The sequence below is a fragment of the Opisthocomus hoazin genome, chromosome 3, assembly GCF_030867145.1.
Source record: "Opisthocomus hoazin isolate bOpiHoa1 chromosome 3, bOpiHoa1.hap1, whole genome shotgun sequence".
NCBI lineage: Eukaryota > Metazoa > Chordata > Aves > Opisthocomiformes > Opisthocomidae > Opisthocomus > Opisthocomus hoazin.
Window position 1 is genome coordinate 97,664,814 of NC_134416.1, and position 21,173 is coordinate 97,685,986.

The following is a 21,173-nucleotide window of genomic DNA, read 5'->3' on the forward strand; positions in this document are numbered from 1 at the left end:
CACTATTCTCCAGCTGCAGCATGGTAGGTAGTTAGACTAAAGCAACTAACCACTTAGATTCAAAGCTTTTAAAACAGGTTTTTAATTTTCAGTCAGATGTGCCCCAGAGCTCATCTCTAACCTCTCATCTATTACCAGTCATCGCAGTATAAACCCACTTGGGTCTCCGAAGTGCAGTTTTCCACCAGCAGCTTTACGCAAGCAGTGTGGAAGAAGGTGACCAAACCCCTGAGCAGATGAAGCCCATTAGCACAGGAAGCCTCAGTTTTAATAGATCAAATACAACTCGTAAAAGTTGTAGCAAAAGAATCTCACTCGGATGCCCCTCAAGCATCTGATGTTACCTGGGCAGTGGTCCAGCTCCTGCACATTTCAGGTCCTCTGCCACGTGGAAACCAGCTAGGGATCGATAGTGCACTGCTGAAGGGAGTGTTCACTTCAACAGATGTTTACTTGTTGACTCGCAGCTTCACTGTAATAAGCTGTTAAGATGTTTTACATATCTGACTCTCCTGTGTCTCTGGCACTCTGCAACGCATAAGCTTCTCTCTCTTTCCTAGCCCCTCCCTTCCAGATAACGGATGCATGGTTTTCCCTCTAGTGCCACTTGGGTTGTTTTTAGATAACTTAAGTGTACAAAACAGAACTGCTCCCAAAAGGAGACAGCAGATGTACTTTGTCAGCTTTGCCATTTCTTCCATTCTGCTGACTCATTCAGCAACGCGGACGCAGCATCGGGACCACTCCAAAACTCAGCTATTACCGGATGGACAGACAGGAAGGCAGAACCCCTGCCTCGTCCAAAACGGGATACCTTTTCTACTCTTCTTCCAAGCCTTTCCTGCTACGGATGCACCAGCCTGAGAAGGGATCAACACATCCATCGAATTACAATCACGCCAGTGAACTCTTGGCCCAGAGTACCCCTCTACATCCAGACAGTGTCTCAAATCTGCTTGGTTGCCTCTAGACTTTACTTTCTTCTCTTTCTGACACTACAAGCCAGAAAACATAAGGTCAGAGGAGGGGAGCACAAGTGCAAGGCTAATTCATAGCTGGAAACGTAGCTCCTTGATGGAACCGTCATCATTTGGAATTCCTTCAGGAAACAAAAAACTGCCCTCAGCTATCCTTTGTACAGTGTTTAGGCTGGGGAGGTAAAAGACTAAACTATAACACCATGAAGCGTGTTTAATAAAAATACTCTCCAAGGCTTTGACACATCCAGAGTCACCTGCAAGCTGTGCAGACTGCAGCTGAATACTGTAGACAATCTGCATATTTGTTCTAGGCACCCATTGCTAGTAATGCTCTCCCCAGACCTACATAAAAATGTTAACAGCAATTCATCTCACAGACATCTAGTGCTCCTCTTCACTCGTGTTCGTGGCCAGCTTCCCCTTTTCACCCTTCCGGCATTCCGCACGAGTGTACTCCCACCAGGCTTCACCTCTCTCCACAGCGCACAGTTCTGGGAGAAGCTTTCCCATGCCCTCTGCTGGTTTGCCAAGTCACCCATTTGCAGCTCAGAGTTAAAACTCCTCCTTTAAAATACCAGCAGGTTTCCACACCTCTCCTCTATTTCCTTCTGGCTAAATGGTAGTGAGCAGCATTGGGCAGAATCACAGGTGCACGCTACACAAACGGCCTTCTGCAGCTTCCCCCTGACTTGCCAAAGGACACCAACTTTCATTTTGCTTACTTGCCTTTTTTTCCAAACTAGACTGTTTAGGAAATTCAGGCAATCCCCATCGCGTCACAAGCAGCAGGTTTCTCTGAGCAAGTCTGCACAGAGGACAGGAGTTTCCTTTGGTTGCCCTTTCACGCCGAGGAGAGCAATAAATTTCACGCACCTTCAGCCTGAACCTTATGGACCCGAAGTCATTTGTCACTGGATCAATTATCTCCTCGTATTTCAGCCCTCACTGCCAAGACTCTTAACACCTACCTCTAAGACTTTAGCAACTGTACTAGGTTATGCCCAAGTCTTCTCCAGGGTAACTGTCCTGTCCTGTCTGTAATTTTCAGATATTCCATGAGTGTTTTCCAAAAGCTGCAGCCTGAACACTGCTCTGACACTCACTGCTGATACTGGTATTCAGCAGGCTTCCAGTCAAGATTCTGGTTAAGAAGTCTAACCCTTCTATTTCTACATTTTTGTGGAATTTCCTTTTGCTCCATGTGTAAAGACAACCTAACCTGCCCATGAGTGTAAGGCCCTGAGGCAGTGATCTCTAACTTCAAAGCAAAAGACACAAGCAGTTCCGAGGGCCGGACAAATACGAGCAGGACGTGCCCTCAGCGCTAGGAATCCACACCAGAGCTGCAAGTTGGGCCAGATTACCAGTGTAATAAAAGATATGACGTCTTAAGAGTCACATAGCTTGAGTCGCACAGCTGAGACTAGGTCTCTTACTTCTAACTTTGAGAGAAAAGCCCGACAACCCAGAGCAAACCCTCTAGAATAAATTCATATGTCAGCGAGATGCAGCTATGGATACACAGTGGCAGTAACTCGGCCTTGCCAGGAAAAGGGAGGTACTCATTCATCAACCCAACTTTAGTTTAAGATTTTGGATGCAAACACAGCCTTTCTCTAAAATTCTCTTTGCTTCAGTTTTCACTCAGATCTGTACCTTTTTAAGGTAGCAGTCATTGGATTTAGAATGCTGTGTCCGATCTATAGCCTGCATTACTGATCAAGTCCTGTCTTCTCAGTAAAGGCAGGAACAGCAAAAAGGTAGCAGAACTTACTAAAAAAATGAAAAAAACCCCCAAACCAATAAACTCCCCCCCCCCAAAAAAAAACCCCCAACCCCAAAACAGAAAAGCAAACCACCACAGACAAATCCACACAAGAATACACAGCATACACCTCCACTGTGAGATGATCACTTTTCCCAAGAGTCCTGCAAACAGACCACTCCTTTAGAAGTGCTGATATGCCAACAGTACTACGCTCTATGGACTTCCTTCTTAGGGAGGCTTTCGTGGCTTACTGTAAGAGGTCAAAATACAGTGCTAATTGACAAAGTCCGCTCCTACCATTCCCAGTGATACTGTGCACACCCCATTCACAGGAGAGGAAGAAAATTTACACTAAAATCACGGCAGTGAAAGCCACTGCTAGGGAATCCAGAGCAATCCTAAAATGCAGAAGTGCAACATTACAGCAACCAGCTGCAGCTGCCGTCACTGTGGACGAGCAGAGAGCAGCTTTCCCGCGGCACACACTCAGAGCGCCCGGCGCACTGCAGCTCGCAGCTCCGTGAGCTAGCCTACGCCTTCGTGTCTAACCGCCCCCTCCTCACCTGCAGGCCAGAAGGCCAGCAGAACTCGTGAGGTCAGGGAAGCTTTTAACATCTACAGCACCAGGACCAACGCCAGCGCTGCTGCCTCAGCTCCTCAAGAAGCCGGTTTTCCCCACGCCTGCCTGTAACAGTTCGCCTGCCGAAGCGGAGAGCGTGCCTCTGCTCCAGCCAGTCCATGTCTTGGGCCACTTCCCATCAGCAAGATCGTACGAAACACCACTACTCAATGCGAACAACAAAAACTGTCATCAGTTGTAACTTCAAAGTTTTAATCAGGAAATCTTTCAAAGATCATCAGAAATTCTGATTGACTTCAATCTAAATCTTATGGTAACATTGAGCAGTTTTTAGGTAATGAAAATTCACTAAACATAAGACAACTTCACTGTAAATTATTAATCCAGCCCTAAGCTGGAGCATTACCCAAGTACAGTCAGCTTCTGAGGACAGTAATAATGCTGGAGTTGTGTTTTCTATCAGTGCATTTCTTCAAACAGTCATCACTTTGCCTTCCCAGAATCTCTGATCTCAAATTTTCACCTCCACACTGCAGGCTAGAAGTCCAAAACACCCAGCTAATTTACGTCTGGCACCACAAGTGAACACCTTCAATGCACCCCACCTAAGGCTCTTAGATCGAGGATCTTCTCTTGGCCTCAGCCATTTTGCAGAATTGGAAACTGAAGATACTCGGACAAGCGACCATGTGAACGGCCCCACAGGAATGGACTGCACAAAGATGGGCAGCAAGACTACGCACGCATCTCTATTCACAGCCACGACTACTTTGTCACATATTCCACTTGAGGTATTTTATTTTTCAAGTTAGGCCAACCATGATTTCGCTGGAAGAGACAAGCTCCCTGCTTTTCTTCTCACAGACAGGAAGGCACACCAGCATACACACCCTCACTTGATAGGTACCAAGTCCATTTTAATAACAAAATCATCGACCCAGAAACCATTAAATCCCCCTTCCCAAAGCCAACAGGACGCAGCTCTCTTGGGAACTCAAAATCTGACTTGCGCCCGGAAATGCATCTGCTTTGTAGCATTGTTACTCATTCCTGTCTTGAGCATCCACTTTGACTTCATCCTCTGCAGGTACCGCATATCCCGCTGCTGCGCAGAGAATGCCCCTTCAGGGAGAGAGGAGAAAGAGGGATAAATGCCTGTAAGATTACTCACTGCTTACATGCAAACCAGCTAATCTGTCCCTGTAAATCAGCACTTCGCTGCATGTTTTCCTTCCCATACTGGCACACCGCTTTCTCTTGGGAAAGGCCAGTTCCCTCTATGAACACCCATGACTGTGATTAAGGGAAAAGGCTGTTTTGCATTCCAGTGTGCAATTCTCTTATTTCAAAAGTGGATATAGATCATGTCACTGCTTCCCAACTGAAAAAGCATTCCAACTGTCAAGGAGTGATTTATGTCACATTATTAAATAGCAAGAGTAGTGGTTTTGACAGGCAGAGAAAGGATTATTACTCTAGAAACCCACAAATCTTAGGAAGTCACCAAGTATCACAAACAGGCATGCTAATGAACTGAAGGGCTTGCACAGAAGCTGCAATGGATTTCAGACACAAACAACCTCCGATAACTTTTTCTGCTTGGATGTCAGGAATGAAGGGGAACTGAGCGGGAGACAAGTCACTGCACAAAACCCCACAAACGCGAAACAAACTCGACCTGTGTAAGTGTGGAGTGATGACACCCTAGAAACTCCACCTCTGCCCAACCCTCACATTGCCACTTACCTGTCTGACTTGTCCAGCCCAGAGCTCTGTACTGCTGCAACACCCGACCCACTGCTTTCTTGTTTTTCGCCACAGCCACCGTTCTTGACAGACCAAACCGTTGCTTGTAGTATCTCATCAAAGAACGATGACCCACTCTTGCACCTGTTCAGAGGAGGGGACATCTTACATGCATAATGAAGCAGCTTCTGAAATGCAGTAGTCAAGCATATTGTGAAAACTGTGGGAAATCCCTATGCTGAGGTGTGCTTTTAAAAGGCCAAGAACTTTAAAAACTTCAGGACTGTTACAAACTCAGCGTAATTCCTGTAAGAGCTGCTGTACTGCACCCTACTTTGAGGAAAGAAAAAAAACCCACCCAAACCAAAGACTGCTGCTGTTCAAGAGGGCCTTCGCTTAGATAAAAAACAGGTAGTTATCAGAAAAGAAAAATTTAATTAGGGGAATGAGCAGAGAGGCAATGCTGTTTCAAGTAACCAGGGAAGTAACTTGCTGACATTCAGGAAATCTTCAGTAACTGCACAGTTGGCAGCACTTTTCAGAACGAAAGGGCTGAGGTCCCCCCATACAAAAACCATCAAAACAAAACAAGAAAAAAATATGCAAGCAAGACTGCCAAATGCTATACAAGGAAAGAGTAAGGCTGCTTGAATAAACTCATTTTACTGAATTAGTTTACTAAATTAGCTACCAGCTGCCTCCCTGCAAAAAAACTACACCAGATAACCTAAGCTATAGCCTCTCCAAGTTGCGTGAAAATAAGATATGGCATCTCCTGGAGTACAGCATACGAGTCACGTGTTAATGAAGAGGTAAAGTGGGCAAAGGAACTCCCTGCTCCAGTCCACATAGACATTAATGCTGAAGAAGTAGAACTACTTGGTAGTGAAAATAATGGAAGGCGAGGACAAAATCCCAAAGACACTTAGACGTGAAATTCTCCCTCACCAAAGGAAAACGCTTACTGCGATGACCTACGCTGCAGGTAAGGGCTGCAGCTATGAGAAATGCAGAGAAAGTACGTCCTAACACAAATCCTACACCTACCTGAAGGAAGGATCAGCTCCATGGTGTCATCATCATAATCCAACTCTCTCTCTGCTGGGCGCTCCCCAGGCCCCTCCACATCTTCCCCATCCTTGTGGTCAGGGTAACTGCTCCTGTGGAAGGGTAGGAGTACCTGGTTACACACGGTGAGCAGCCACAGCCATCCAGACCCATTACACAAAAGAACTGCCACGCACAGCTACAGCAAGCCAAAAACATTGCCACGTTTCACCTGTCTTGGTTCGAGAGCTCTTCCCAGCAGCTCCCTGCCCTGAACAGAGGCTGAAGACAAGGACCACCCTTCCTCCAGCCGGTTCTGTAACCCGGCACGGTTCTGCTGCTGCACACCTGCCAGCGACTTATGGTGAACAGCCACCGCCATGTAGCCCACCAGCTCTGCAGAGCCACTCAATGAGCGCTCCAAGAAGCTCCACTAAACCCACCTGTCACCATAATAGGAGGTATTTCTGACCAAAATGAACACAGCTTAGGATAAGTTACAGGAAGTTCAACAAGAGGCCTCTGAACCACAGCGGTTCTGTAACTTCAGCTATTTAAAAAAAAAATTTAAAAATAATTCACAGTAAGCATTAAGCCCACAATCTGCCTAAAACGTAATGGAAGAGACAGTTACGTCCTTTTATGATCTTTGCTGGTGCACTGAAATCTAAACTCTGTAACAGCAAACACACAGAATTCAAAATATATTTTCATGTAGGACTGCTATTAGTGGTCACAGGACGGAAGATCCAATCATGTTCTCATGCTTGCCTAGAACAACGGTGAACCACCTATGCAAAATAAGCATTAGAACGAGAAACAGGCCTAAATTTTAAGAATGAATAATAGTTTCTAACGTAACGTTCAAGTGTCCTTTTGTCTGTCCCCATCTGTGCTCCACTCAAAGAAAAGCGTCCTCACCTAAAATCATAGAAGTCTGCAAATTCCAGGGCAGCATCTCCATCTGTGAAGAGTTTGCAGTGGCTTTTGTCATTCATGTGAGCCTGTACGGCTTCTGTCGAGTAGAAGGATTTCCCCTTCTCATTGCACCAGATGCAGATTTTCCCAACACCAACCTTCTCTCCTGCAGAAGACATTGACACTTCTGTTGGTCTGAATGGAGCCTCCCTAGTCAATAATTAACATTTCTGTGATGTAGGCTGCCCAGCTTGCAGGCACAGAGACCGAGCAAGAGCCGTGAGCCCTTCATTTCCAGAAACGCCCTGCTGTTCCTGCGCCTTGACCACGTGGCTCCATCAGGGACAAGTCTGTGCATTTAAAGATTTCAGAGGACAAGGTACCGATCATTCTGTATTCTCAGTAACAAATTTCATACTTCCAATACAGTTTTCTATCTGATGCTCCACAATTATTTTATTCTCCTCATCTTTTGTAGACTTCAAGGAAGATACATTTCTCCTAGCTTTTAGCTCTCTCACGAGTATCGTAAACTGATGAGGCAAGTACTTGCAACTCGTTAGTAGGATAACACAGTCCATATGCACACTTTCGCAACAGAGTTTTGTCCTGAATTTCACATAGCTGGGCAACTTCCTCAACATTAGAAAACTACGTGAGACCTAGAGGGTACACGACGACGTGTTTGCTCAATGGGGTTTTCTCTCACTCTCCCCAGAAAGCCTGTGGTCCTGTTCACGATCACAATACTGAACTAGACAGCACTGAGATTTTATACAAAAAAAAAAAACAAATCCAAAACATTTTTAGTTATACCCAAGTGAAAATAAGCTATAACAGTATATAATTATCCTGATCAAAAAAACAGAGAACATTTACCCAGGTACTTGATTAGTCCTCTGAGATCCACAAGGTACTCTATGTCTGGAATGAAGAAACTGTGAGCTTTTGTCATATGGGCCACATTTTTCGTCAGAGATCTTGAATGGTGGGGACAGAACAAGCAGTCCGTGACTGGTATGGCCCCAACAGCTGGAGTGCTTTCACCTTCTGCCTGCTCCTCCTCCTTCTCCTCTTCTCCCACACTTTCCATCTCTTCTTCAGAGCCAAGGTCTTCATCAGAATCCATATCTTCCCAGTCTTTTAACGGAAGTTTAAAAAAAACTAAATTATTTACATGATTACATCCCAAGGAAAACAAGCCATAATTAAGTTAGAAAAAGTTAGAATAGAAAATCTTGCATTTTCTGTTCTTACAGTGAAGCGTCACACAGTCACTTCCAGGTGCAAGAATATACCATTGCCAGTAAAACATATTTCTCTGTAACATGCACAGCAGAGCTCAAGTCTGCTCGTAAAACAGTTGGCAGATCTGATACTTTTTTCCCCTCCATTTTCTCAACTATTAACACTTCATTGCCGTTTCAAAGCCTTGAATTTAATTCACCACAGCACAAGAACATATGCACAGCCCATTAAAAACAATACAACTCTGTCGGAATCATGAAAATACACATTTCCAGCTGCGAGGGAAAACACACACCTGTTCACACACATCTTTAATAGGTAAGAACAAAGCCAGCTGTCAGATATACTACGTTACATTACACATTAGTACATACCAAGACATAGTAACAATATTACACATTTGCAAGATTACTGCAGAGCTCACTAACCTACAGAGGAGCCAACGATCTGATTATAGTGCCAGAAGGACCTAGAAATCTGTTTTCAGGTGTTCAGATCTGGGGCAGGACTATATTCCTACCGGTGCCAAGCGCAGAGAGCGTTTGAGCGCAGGGATGCACGGAGCTCCCTAGCGTTGTAGGCTACTGATTAGAGATCTGTGCTGTGAGATACAGTTTAACAATTTTAAAAGCCTGACACTGAATTAACAGGACTGGTAGGAAACATTCCTGGACTAACGCTTAAAAGGAAAATTAGCATCCAGAAGCCTATCAAGACTTTAGCCTTACAGTTTATGACTAACACAGTACTACAAAGCAGGCGGAAGGCGGCTCCTTCTTCAGACGTCAGGACGCATGCCCAGAGGCACACGTTTCTTCTCCTGCAGAACAGATTCCCTGAACTGCAACTGACATTTCACCCACACGAGACTGCTGTAACAGATGTCACAACGCCACACGACTGTTTCAGTGACGCAGCTGGCATGTCACGGTCCCCCGTCACTCACGCCTGTCCCCTGGCTGCAGTGTCATTGCCCCATTCAGCCGCTCCAGTGGCGGCATTTGGACCCGCACTGCGAACCGCAGCACTGAAAGCATCCGGGTTAAAAACAACCCTTTCCTGGAATTCTGAAGCTCTCATCTTTCCAGCTGTCCACTTTCCAGGCCGACCTCCAGCGAAGAGCTGTACCCACACAGGCGGTGAGGGTGGAGCGGCAGGAACTGGCCAGCCGGGGTGGCAACTCTTACACCGGTTTTAACAGAGACGCCAACACGCTGTGAAGCTATGCCACGCAGCGTCAGGCTAAGGAGCAAACTTTCTCCTCTGGCCTTCATGGGCAGAGCAAAACAAACCCAACCCCACTCCCACCTCCCTTCAACGGATTGTTGAAGCAACTGATGGGACAACAGCAAATGGTCACGACTGGATTTTTGTTCATTTGTTTTTCAGAAGCAGTTTTAAGGTAACCTTTTATGTCAGCCCTCCTTAAAGGAAACGTCCCCGGGAACTTTAAGTGGGAAATGGCACTCGTATCAGTAACTGTTTATATTCAGCCTTCACACACTCACTAGAGTGAACCTTGCGCAGCTGGCAGTTCAGGCACTGACACAGAGTCCCCGACCGCAAGCACAGGCCAACCTTAACTCCTTTGCTAAGCTGAAAATTTAATCAACAGGAAGACCTTTTGCGATGGAAAATGCTGTACGACTACAGAAACAGAAGGAGGCTCCTACACAAAACCAACAACAACACAGCTTACCCCAAGCTCTCTGTCATCAGTATGTTTACTGTCTTACCTTCTTCCATATCCTCCTCTTCCTCTGCTTGCTGTTTGGCCAGCTTCTTTGCTTGCTGTTCAAACCACTGCAGCCGTGGAGGTTTTTCCGATCGCTCTCTGCTCCGGGATAAGCTGGCACTTCCTGTGGAAAGGGGAGAGCTACCTGCATTACCGGGAGGTAAAGGCGTCTTCTTCGGAGAGGAAGACGGCTGAGCCCTGATGGCTTGCTGAATAGCCGTGTTCATTTCATCTTTGTCTACACTCTCCAGGCCCAGCCCCTTTTCCAGGTTCTTTTCATTTAATGTTTCCACCTTCTTGCTGACAGCTTGAACAGCTTTCTTCTCCAACTCCAGGTGCTTCTTGGACTTCAGGTGATTCTCGTAGGCATTGAAGGTGGAGAACCTCTTGCTGCAAACTGCGCAGTACGTGGCAGTGACTTTGTTCTGCTCCTCTGCCACCGCCCTCTGCGCTAGGACTCTCTCTTGGAAATTCTCGGCGGTGACAGGGGGCATGTCGGCGACCTTGCGCTTCAGATTGTACCGATGCCAGTCCGTCTTGTAGTGGGCACGCTGAATGTCAGCATCCTTGAAAGCCACGCGGCAAGTGATACAAGTGTAGGTTGCCATTACTAGGAAGGGGAGGGAATCATGTTAATAAATAGCAACTATGAAAAAAATCCAAACCCAACATCCTGACAGCACAAGAGCGGCATGGAACCGAGGGGACCCAGAACGCCAAACCTTTATACCTGGCCGATGAGTGGAGAAATGACGCCTCCCGGTTCCGCAGCGGAACCAGCGGCTGCAGAACCCCAGGCAGCCCCGCCCGCACCCACAGAGCCCCGGAGCAGAACCCGCCCCGGCGCTGGGGCTCCGAGGAACGAACGCCGCGGCTTCCGCCGCCCTCCCTCAGCCGCGTCCTTCCCGAGGCGCGAACGTCGGCCTCCCCGCGGGGCCTCCCTCAGGGCCGGCTTCAGCCGAGCGGGCTCGGGTTCACACCCAGCCGGTGCCCATATGGCCGACGCTAGAGAGAAAGGCCCGACCGACCGGAGGGGACGGGAGGGGACCGGAGGGGAGGCCGCGGCGGAGGGGGCCTCCCCTCCGGTCCCCTCCCGTCCCCTCCGGTCGCGGCGGCCCCCCCCAACACTCACCCGCCGCCCGCGGAGGCCGCAGCAGGAAGTGGCCGCGCGGCGCCAGGCGAGAAGCGCGCGGCCGCCCTCGTTTCCGGCAAGGAGGCCCCGCCCCGCCCGGCGCGCCGCTGCTGCCGCCCCCTGCCGCCGCGGAGGCCTGAGGGAGGCGGGGGTTCCCTTTGCCCCGCCCACTGCTGGGCGGCTGAGCCCGCCCCTCCCGCGGGGCCGCGGAAGGGCGCGGAGGGCAGCGGACGGGAGGGGGCTTGGGCTGGCAGCAGGGGGAGGGAGGGCGGGGGTTATTTTGCCTATTTTGGGGAGAAATACAGGGTTGGACACAGAGTCACAGAATGTTTGGGGTTGGAAGGGACCTCTGTGCGTCATCTAGTCCAACCCCCTGCTGAAGCAGGGTCACCTACAGCTGCACAGGACCGCGTCCAGGCGGGTCTTGAATATCTCAAGAGAAGGAGACTCCACAACCTCCCTGGGCAGCCTGTTCCAGTGCTCTGTCACCCTCAGAGGGAAGAAGTTCTTCCTCATGTTCAGCTGGAAATTCCTGTGCTTCAGTTTGTGCCCATTGCCCCTTGTCCTGTCGCTGGGCACTACTGAAAAGAGCTTGGCCCCATCCGCCTGACACCCACCCTTCAGATATTTATAAACATTTATTAGGTCCCCTCGCAGCCTTCTCCAGGCTGAACAAGCCCAGCTCCTTCACCCTTTCCTCGTAGGAGAGATGCTCCTGTCCTCTCATGATCCTCGTAGCTCTCTGCTGGACTCTCTCCAGTAGCTCCTCATCTTTCTTGAACTGGGGAGCCCAGAACTGGACACAGTACTCCAGATGAGGCCTCACCAGGGCAGTGTAGAGGGGAAGGAGAACCTCCCTCGACCTGCTGGCCACACTCCTCCTAATGCACCCCAGGATCTCATCGGTCTTCTTGGCAGCCAGGGCACACTGCTGGCTCATGGTTAACCTGTCGTCCACCAGGACGCCCAGCTCCTCTCCACAGAGCTGCTCTCCAGGAGGTCCACCCCAAGCCTGTAGTGATGCATGGGGTTGTTTCTCCCCAGGTGCAGGACCCTGCACTTGCCCTTGTTGAACCTCATCAGGTTCCTCTCTGCCCAGCTCTCCAGCCTGTCCAGGTCATGCTGAACGGCAGCACAGCCTTCTGGTGTATCTACCACACCTCCCAGTTTGGTGTCATCAGCAAACTTGACACGATGAAGGATAAAAACCAGCACGTATTTATTAAATGGCACATATTTATTAAATGGCTTTACAAACAATCGATACAGTAATTCCACCTTTACGAAAGAGTGACCGGGCGAGGTAAAGTGCTGCGAAACACCGCAGAGACAGAGATTTTGTGATTTTCCAGCTTCTGGTCAGCGGGGTGGGCGGCGGGGGCTGCTCGCCTGCTGAGTGCCGAGACGGCAGGGAATTCGTTCCGACAGCTTAGTCTGGAAAAAGTGCAAACTGAACAAAAAGCCGAGTAAAACCGAGTATTTCTTCAGATCCTATCGCAATGGGCTAAAATCGTTTCCCCCCCTGCGCGGAGAACACTTTTCTTGGCGAAGAGGTGGAGGAACGGTAGGAGGAACCCGCCAAGCTCAGACTGCCGCGCCTGTCGCTCGGGTGCCCCGACGCCCGGGGAAACCCCTCGATCACTGACCGCGACCCGCAGCTCCCGCCCTGACCCGCCTCATCACCACCTTCCCGCCGGGACGTGTGACACGCCGCCATGGCAAAACCACGCCACGGCATCCTCAACCCCCCGGCCAGGGAACGGTGGCAGAGCTGACCCCGCGGCGGGATCCTGCCCTGGGTCTCCCCGCGGGTCCCGCTCGCCCACCCTGACCCCAGGCCCTCACCCATGCCACCTCCAGCCCAGGACGGACACGCGCGGCGCACGGCCATGGGACACCTCATGCCCACCATCAGGTTTGGGAGAGGGGACGGCGATGACAGGGCTCGGTGGGACGGGCGCTGGGGACCGCTGCGACAGGGGTTTTTAAGTCCCCACCGTTTTGTGGCTGCTGCTAGAACAGAGCCAAACGAAGGTTTCTCGAGGGATTTCCAGCTGGAGGCGGCGTGGGAGGGATCCCATGCAGGAGAGAACCGTTTGGTGTTTTGCTGTCAGACTGCTGGCAGCGGGATGTTCTGTGTCCGAGCAGAGTCTCTTACACGTGGTTGTTTGGGAGGGAGGAGGTAATTAAAAATTAAATTAAGCATCTTTCCACTACCTGAGGAAGAATATTGAATGTTACAGAACTACCTCCCTCCCCTTACGCAGTATTTGGGGGCTTGAATGTAATCAACTACCACAAGAACAGAAAAATGCAATTCCGAAGACACTCAAATAAGCAATTATGGCCCTAAACTTTAATGATTTGCTAGTTCAAGTTTTGCTTTGTTTTTCTTTCTGGAAAAAAAAAAAGAAAATAAATTGAGACTCGTACTGGAGAAAAATTGATCTATTTTACTATCCTGAAACCAGAAAATGGATCGTTTACAACAAGTCCGAGAAAACTGCTCCAACTGCTTTTCCCTCTTGATCTAACCTGTTATTCTAGAAGAGTGCCCTGTGCTACGTACGTTTATAACCACAAATATTCTTCATCAACCGACAGTAAAGTGCACGCCGTTACAACGTCACCGTGGACAGCCAGCTAGTCCGCCCCGCCACCCCGCTCCAGGACAGCCTGCGTAGGGCTGCTCCCTCCTCAGTCCCTCCCGCCTCTCCCTGTCCCCCCGCCTGGCACCAGTACTCCCGTACCAGGAATCACGCGTCTGTCTGGGTGTCCCACAGAGTTCCATCAGCAGCCTGGAAGCCGTACTCTTCTGACCGTACAGATTGCCCTAAACATGCAGCAAGGGAACGAGGCTTTCATCTCATCTGAGAGATTTCAATGGCCTTTAAACTTAATGATTGCCCAGCAAAAGCTGCTTTTATTTCTCTTTTTTTCAAATGGGAAGGACAGGCTCGGGGAAGCTAAAAAGGAAACTTGGCAACCAACGCTGTGGAAGTGATGTGGCCATGGTTTTTTAATCATCTCCAGAAACTCGCTTTCAATGTTGCAGTTTCAAAAGCTGCATCTGGTGGGATCCATATCCAGCGTCCACTTACTTCGTAATGGATTTGATAATGAAGGCACAGGCTCGCTTTTTTACCGGTAAAGGACAGCAAACACGGTCAATATGCATTACTGACACAAAAGCACAAGCAACGATAAAGCTAGTGTCAAAAATGCTCAGCATCTTTCCTTTTGCTCCACTCTTTTTGGCCATCTGCCGATTTTTTCACCTCAGAAAGAAAAAACAAATTAAAATGTAGTTAACTTTAAACACGGTTGTACCTACACATGTATGTTAGTGGAAGATTTTTATCATCTGTTGCTGTACTTTCTGAGGATCCTAGATGACAGTATTCGCCTCTTCAAATGCCAGCAAATGGAGAATCACTTGAGTAGTAGTAGTAGCAGCTGACATGGTCCCTCAACTTTGCTAACGGTTTACATCACATTAAAAAAACTAGCTTTACTTCTTCCTGTTTCTTTGATTACTATTGCTTGGTATTCCGATTCAGTTTTGGCACAGGTGAACAAAAAAGCCCTAGAAAAGTTAAACCAGTTCCCTGCTTAAGATCCCATGCCACTCACTGAGCATGTGTGGAGTTCAAACTGGCAAATAATTTAAACAAGCTCTTTTTTGTGTGCTTTAAATTACCTGCCAAGAAGAAGATTCCGAGTGTCTTCTATAGCAAATGAGCTCACTGAATAATTTTAAGTATCTTAAAAGATTCAACTTGCAATGCAACTTTTGTTCTAAGTGATGGCAGCTCTCCTGGGGGGGGGGGAACCCCCAAACCCCACAGAATTTTGAATTAAGGAAGTGGCACCTAAAAAAGCTTTTTTTTTTTTTTTAAACTCTAACCATTATCCCAAACAATAACTACCCTCACCTGCTCCCAAAAAGGTTGTTCGGTTTACACGGTACTAACTCATAAATATAAAAATGTGTTGGCTGACTTTACGTGGGCAATGCTGCCGAGGACCAGACTCTGCCGAGGAACACAGCAGGTGGTCAGTCAAATGGCATGCCACTTTACAGCTCTACAAGCCTAAAACAGCAAAAAAATTGGAAATGCATCACCATATCCAAAATAATTCAAAGGTTCTGACTATGAAATCAAGTTCTTTGATAGTGCTGCACCAAGAGTAAATAAACTGCTGTTGTTGAAAATTTGGCTCAGGACCCCAAAATACACGGCCGAGAAAAAGATAAAAAACACCTCTCCCCCAACTCTTTTGAACAACTGACCTCCAACACTCATCTGCAACCAAACAGTGGATAGATAATTCATTTCCATGCTATTACATTGAGGTATAACTACCAGAAACATTAAACTATCAGTATCAGCTGATATTTATCCAGTTAATTCACTCTGCATACGGGAAATTATTACAACACATCTAAAGGGATAGTTAAAGCTTACAGCTCAGAATCTTCCTATTTTTTTTTTTGCATTTGATTTTTTTGTGTTTGTGTTTTATGTTTTAATTTCTTCTGTGTTACCAGCTGCAATTCCCAGGTTAATGATTTCCAAGCAAATTTGACAGGAAGCCTGAAGATTTTTTCTTTTCCTGGGATTCTGCTTCTTGGCCTTGTGAAAGTCCCAATTCTTTCTCAATCTGCTCAAGCTCAGACTGGTCAAGCAGTTCAAAATCATCAGCTTCTTCTGTGTCTGTCTCCTCGCTCAAACTGGGCACTGCCTGTGAGGGAGCTTGCTGCACGGACTGCAACTGGTCTTTGATGGCAGCAGACACGGCAGCTGCAATGACATCCCCAGCAATTCCACTCATTAAATTAAAGGTTTGGTCACTGGTCAAAGGCAAGGAGAGCCCTGCCGCTGACGGTCTCTCTTTACTCTGTCTGGAAGCGTGATCCACCTTGAAACACGTTTGTTCTTTTTGTCGTTTTTGCTGGATGGGCATACCGATGCTTGAGTCATCGTCATCGTTTGTTCCGGCACCATTTTCTAAAGAAGGAAATTCTGAAAGATCTCTGGCGAAAGCTTCTTCATGATCACTAGGTCGGTCAAAATCTGTTACAGGGTTAACAGAAGGAAACGGTATTAGCAAACATGAAAGGCTTCCCAAAAAAGCAGCCAAATGTAAAAATGCAATTAGTAAGTGTTCCATTGAATACATTTACTAATCCATACTCTAGTAGTCTTTTGTAGTCTCAATGCAGCAGAGCTTTGTGTGACACCTAAAACAAAACGGCATTGAAGTCAGAAATCTAGTACCACAAATCACCTGGTATCAACCTGACTCAGAAAGTTACTTGAGGAAAATATCTTTTTGAAATGGTATCTAGCTGTATATGAAACAACCCATGCAAATCATCAGCACAGCCAGTTCTAAATATACCAACCAGATAAAGTCCTAATATTTATAATGCGACAACAAGTCTCTAAACTATTTTTCTTCACAGTATATATACATTACAAATATGTAAGCATGTACGAATGTATTACAAGCTTTTGATACACTTGTACAATTAAAAAAAGGAGTGTTTATGTGTTTAAATAAAGATATAAAACCAATGTAAAGACTTAATTTATAACTTTTTCCTTTCTCGGCCAATGCTTCTATTAAATAGGAAACAGAAAATGGAAACTCTACAGATGACTGCAATTGTTTCATGTTTTCAAGAGGATAAAAAGAAGAATGCACACAGATAAAATATTAGATTTTAATGGCTGCATTAATGGCATGATATTTCTCATTAGAAATGTGTAAAACATACTGTACAGTACACGGCCTGTGGAAGAGGCCTAAATGAGCATAAGGGAATACTTTCATCTAGTATTTGAACGAGAAAGTAAAACTTTGAAAAAAAAAGTTTGAACTTACTTTCTACAAAAACAAGCAACAGGAGCATTCATAAGGGCTGAGGACATGAATCCTAAAAATGTCTCGTACGTCATTTTCTCCATTTTTCTCTAGGAAAAACAGGCTGGGAAGGTGAGGAGGAAGGACTGTGCTGTATGCAGAGTGGTGGCTCTAATGCACAGAGCTTTGACAGGAGATGAGCCAGTCCTTGGATGCATCCCACCTGGCCTTGCACTTGTGTGTATGTCCTATTTGCTGAAATGCTCCGTAGGGGAGAAGAGTGGATGTTGCTTATTTTTCACTTAGTAAGGCCTTTCATGCAGTTTCCCACGTTATCCTTACAGCCAGACTGGTGAGTGAACTGGGTAAGTGAACCGTGAGGTGGGTGGAAAATCGCCAGGCTGCCGGGGTCAAAGGGCTGTGATCAGTGACACAAGGTCCAACTGGAGGCCAGTTATTAGTGGCGTCTCTCAAGGGTACTGAAGCCAACACTGCTCAATGTTTTTATTAGTGACTTAGGTGACAGGATGAAGTGCACTCTCAGCAAGTTCACGGGCAGAAAGGAACTGCTCTGGGGGAGAAGTATTTGATATTCTGGAGGGCAGGGCCCTCAGAGGGACCTCAACAGGCTGGAGAAATGAACAGGCTGAAAAGGAATATCAGGAAATTCAACAAAAGCAAGTGTGAAGTCCTACATGTGGAATGGAATAACCTGTGCGGCACTACAGGTTGGGGGCAACGAGACAGAAAGCAGCCTTCAAGAAAAAGAGCTGTGGACAACAAGTCAGCGGTATGCCCTTGCAGCAAGGAAGGCCAGCCACATACTGAGCTATATTAGCAAAAAAGAAGTCAGAAAGTCAATGGAAGGGATTTCCTCCTCTACTCAGCATCTGAGAGCCCACGTTTGGAGTACTTTGTCCAGTTTTGACCTCTCCAGTATGAGACAGACAAGAAAAGACTGGAATGAGTCCCCTGGAAGGTCGCCATGATTATTAGAGGGCTGGAGAACATGACATCTGGGGACATGATGCAAAAATGGGCTTTGTTTGGCCTCAACAGAGGGCAGCAAAGGGGGGGTCGTATAGCTGTCTATAACTACCTAATGGGAAGGTATAGAGAAGATGGGCCTGACTCTTTTTAAAGGTGCACGGCGGAAGGATGACAGCAAATGGACACAAGCTGGAACATGGGAAATTTTGACTCACTACAAGAAGAAACTTTTTGATCATGAGGGTGATCAAATATTGAAAAAGGCTGTCCAGGGAGGTTGCTGAATCTCCACCATTGGAGATGCTCAAAATTCAGCTGGTCACAGCCCTAAGCAACTCGATCGAGTTGAACCTGCTTTGAACAGGAGATTAGATGGGATGAATGAAAATGGCTTGTTCCAACTTATGATTCCATGATTGTACAATGCTGTCTATTTACAACTTGAAATACTACCCGAATAATTTAAATTACTAGTTTAGCCTGTATAATGTCATTAAGTAGTATCACCCTACTTGTCACTTACAGTGAACTTTTCCCAGAAGAGGAGAAATGCAAGATAAACAGAGCAACAAATCCCCAGCTAAGATTACACCAAACTACTGTGGTCCTTAATCTTTCTTCAACAAAGTGCCAAGTGAAAGCTTGGTCTGTACAAAAGTAAGAACTTAAAGATCTCATCAAGATCAAGACAAGTGCTTGAGAATCTTTTCCACATTTTAATGTCTCATTTGGCCTCATTTTTGCAGCCGGTCTTCCTCAGCATTCTAGTAACCAAAACCTAATAATACTTTCTTGAATAGGCTGTTTAACAATTCAAAGTATTTCATTTTTCTTCCTCAGCTTTTATTTGTGTAGCGTACCCACAAAAGCATGGGTAATAACTTACAAGGTTTACTTGCTTAAAAGGTTTGGTGGAAGAGAGTGCTAAATCTGGCACTTACTGAATGTATCGGTTTTACCCACCACTACTTACTTGTTTAGACACTTACTGATGTACTTTATTATTTTTAAGATGAGGACAGCTCTTACACAAGATGTATCCAAAAATATATAAACCACTGGAATTAATTTTAAATTCATGATAGGGGGAAAAATAAAAAAAATCCAAAAAACTTTTGTCCTCAAATTCTCTAATCATTTTCAGGTAACTTACATGACTGCAATTCATTGATGAAGTAGATGAAGCCATTACATACCATCAGATGTGTCTGTCTGTGGAGAATATCCCTCGGATAAGTTAAAGGTCCCATTATCAGTCCAAGATACTTCTGATACATCTGTGTCAGACACTGACAGCTCTTTGGCAACTACTGCAGGACTAACCTAAACATAAGAAAGTCCCATACATGGTATTCTTATACTCAAAAAATTCCCATTACAGGAAGCCAATGCTTAGTATTGAAAAAGATGCCTCTTTCATATCACAGCAATATAAATTGTCTCCTATTTAAGCTTTAATTGTAGAAATATGAAAATACTAGGAGTATACAATACTTAGAAGTGAAGCATCCTTCTCTGTAATAACTAAAAGCTGTTATACTAAAGAAACATGGAAAATTCCAATTATTCATTCTGAAAGTAATAACAAAAGCAGAATGAGCCTGAAAATACAAAACACACATAAATGTAAAGAAATGCATAAACTTGGATCAACCCCCCCATTATCTATAAGACAGTAAAAAATCAACTAAACAAAAAAATCTTTATTCTTTACGAAGTATATCCAACAATATTCAATTATGTCAGCTACAAATTTTTGGGATATAAACACCTTCAAAATGATCACTGTCGAAGTCAGACTCTATACGCTATTGATCAAATACTGCATAAGAATTCCTATAAAACTGAATTTTTTTTTAAATCATCAGTGTTCTGATTATAATGGAAAATCCTTTGCCACACAGTTACTTAGAATATTAAGAGAGAAAGGAGATATTAGTGTTCTCATACATGTCTTGAAACATATTTATAGATAACATACTGATTTACACTATCATTGAAAATGATCAGACAAGTGATTACAAAAGTATCTGACAAATTATGTAGGTTTTCTGTTTTCTATGAAAGTTTCCCTTTTGCATTTTTTAATTTGATAAAAATCAACTGGAATTTCACTGTTGCAAATAAAAATAGCTCCCTTTGCTACTAAAGTCTAGTTCAGTCATTCTACAGCCAACACAAAATAAACACATCCTTAGTTAGCAGGCCAAAGAAACTATTATCTTGAAGGCCAAAAGTCACAAACGTAGTAAGTTAATTAGTATAAACCTAAAGATGGAGACTATGAATCAGTTTTAAAGTATACTGCTTAGTTCAGGAACGCAGCCTCCTGGGCAGGTCAAAGTCTTCCACAGAAAGTAGAGCCAGCAGTCTAGATACTCTCCATTATCTGTACAGATTTTAACAGCAAGATAGGGCTGACTGAAAAAGAGTCACCTTAGGACACAGGGCTGATATGTCTAGTTCACTGTCATCTTCTGGGGGTTTTGTTTTTGCTGTTTCTGAAAGAAAAAAAAAACATTTTTTATCCTACTCATGACAACCGACTCCGAGGTTCCGTGTGTGTTCTATGTCACCAGCTCACGCAGCACACTGAGCTTTCCCCTGCTGACACACTGCATCATCATGGAACACGCTACTAAGGCGAGGGAAAAAAGGCTGACTGAGAGGCTCGGCATTTATCAAACTATATCGTGCAGCAGCCAAAGCGGGAGAGAGGTTGTTGCTCTGAAATACCTTCCAACACATTTATTTACTTAGTTGCAGAAGTCTCTGTTGCTCACCATAATATAATGTTCCCTGGCAATACACATCTGTCTTTGAAACTACACTGCTGGTACAACGCACAGTTGTAACGCACTGTTAAAACAGGCAGTGTGGTTATCCCAGCACGTTACTTTTGCACAAGAACAATTTTCTGGATAACTGCATGTAATCTTCATTCACAAAACCCTTCTTCTTCTTCCCCTGCATCTGCAAAATTTACATGCAAATATGCATACAAAGCATCCTGTGAAATCTGGTAGGACGCTGCTCCTTACAGATGAACAGGGACACAAATTTCGCCTCCTCTCTCTGTCTGAGAACACCCTCATGAATATTTTAAACAAAGCTGAAAAACACAGTCCATATTATTCTTGGTTGCGTATTTTTGCAGC

General features: G+C 45.8%; 2 protein-coding genes across 4 annotated transcripts in view; both read right to left on the minus strand.

The window, feature by feature from the left end:
* Positions 1–4,220: 4,220 nt before the first annotated feature.
* ZNF622 (zinc finger protein 622) lies at positions 4,221–11,234 on the minus strand. 2 transcript variants are annotated; one of them, XM_075417118.1, is made up of 7 exons: positions 11,155–11,234; positions 10,024–10,632; positions 7,919–8,179; positions 7,043–7,205; positions 6,122–6,234; positions 5,075–5,218; positions 4,221–4,450 (listed from the first exon to the last, which is right to left on the minus strand). In XM_075417118.1, exons 2-7 carry the CDS (start codon positions 10,628–10,630, stop codon positions 4,323–4,325), a joined length of 1,416 nt encoding a protein of 471 aa, XP_075273233.1. In that variant the 5' UTR covers positions 10,631–10,632; positions 11,155–11,234; the 3' UTR covers positions 4,221–4,322. The 2 variants fall into 2 exon arrangements, with proteins under 2 accessions (XP_075273233.1, XP_075273234.1); XM_075417119.1 differs by lacking the exon at positions 11,155–11,234 and adding an exon at positions 10,753–11,036.
* A 1,122-nt stretch (positions 11,235–12,356) lies between these two features.
* The window catches only part of RETREG1 (reticulophagy regulator 1), a 72,321-nt gene continuing 63,504 nt past the window's right edge, over positions 12,357–21,173 (minus strand). For both annotated transcript variants that reach the window (XM_075417120.1, XM_009938549.2), the window contains 3 exons: positions 20,452–20,516; positions 19,212–19,338; positions 12,357–16,232 (listed from right to left, as the gene is read on the minus strand). In XM_075417120.1, coding sequence (XP_075273235.1) covers positions 15,721–16,232; positions 19,212–19,338; positions 20,452–20,516 — 704 coding nt within the window. In that variant the 3' untranslated portion in view covers positions 12,357–15,720. The remainder of the gene's footprint in view (positions 16,233–19,211; positions 19,339–20,451; positions 20,517–21,173) is intronic.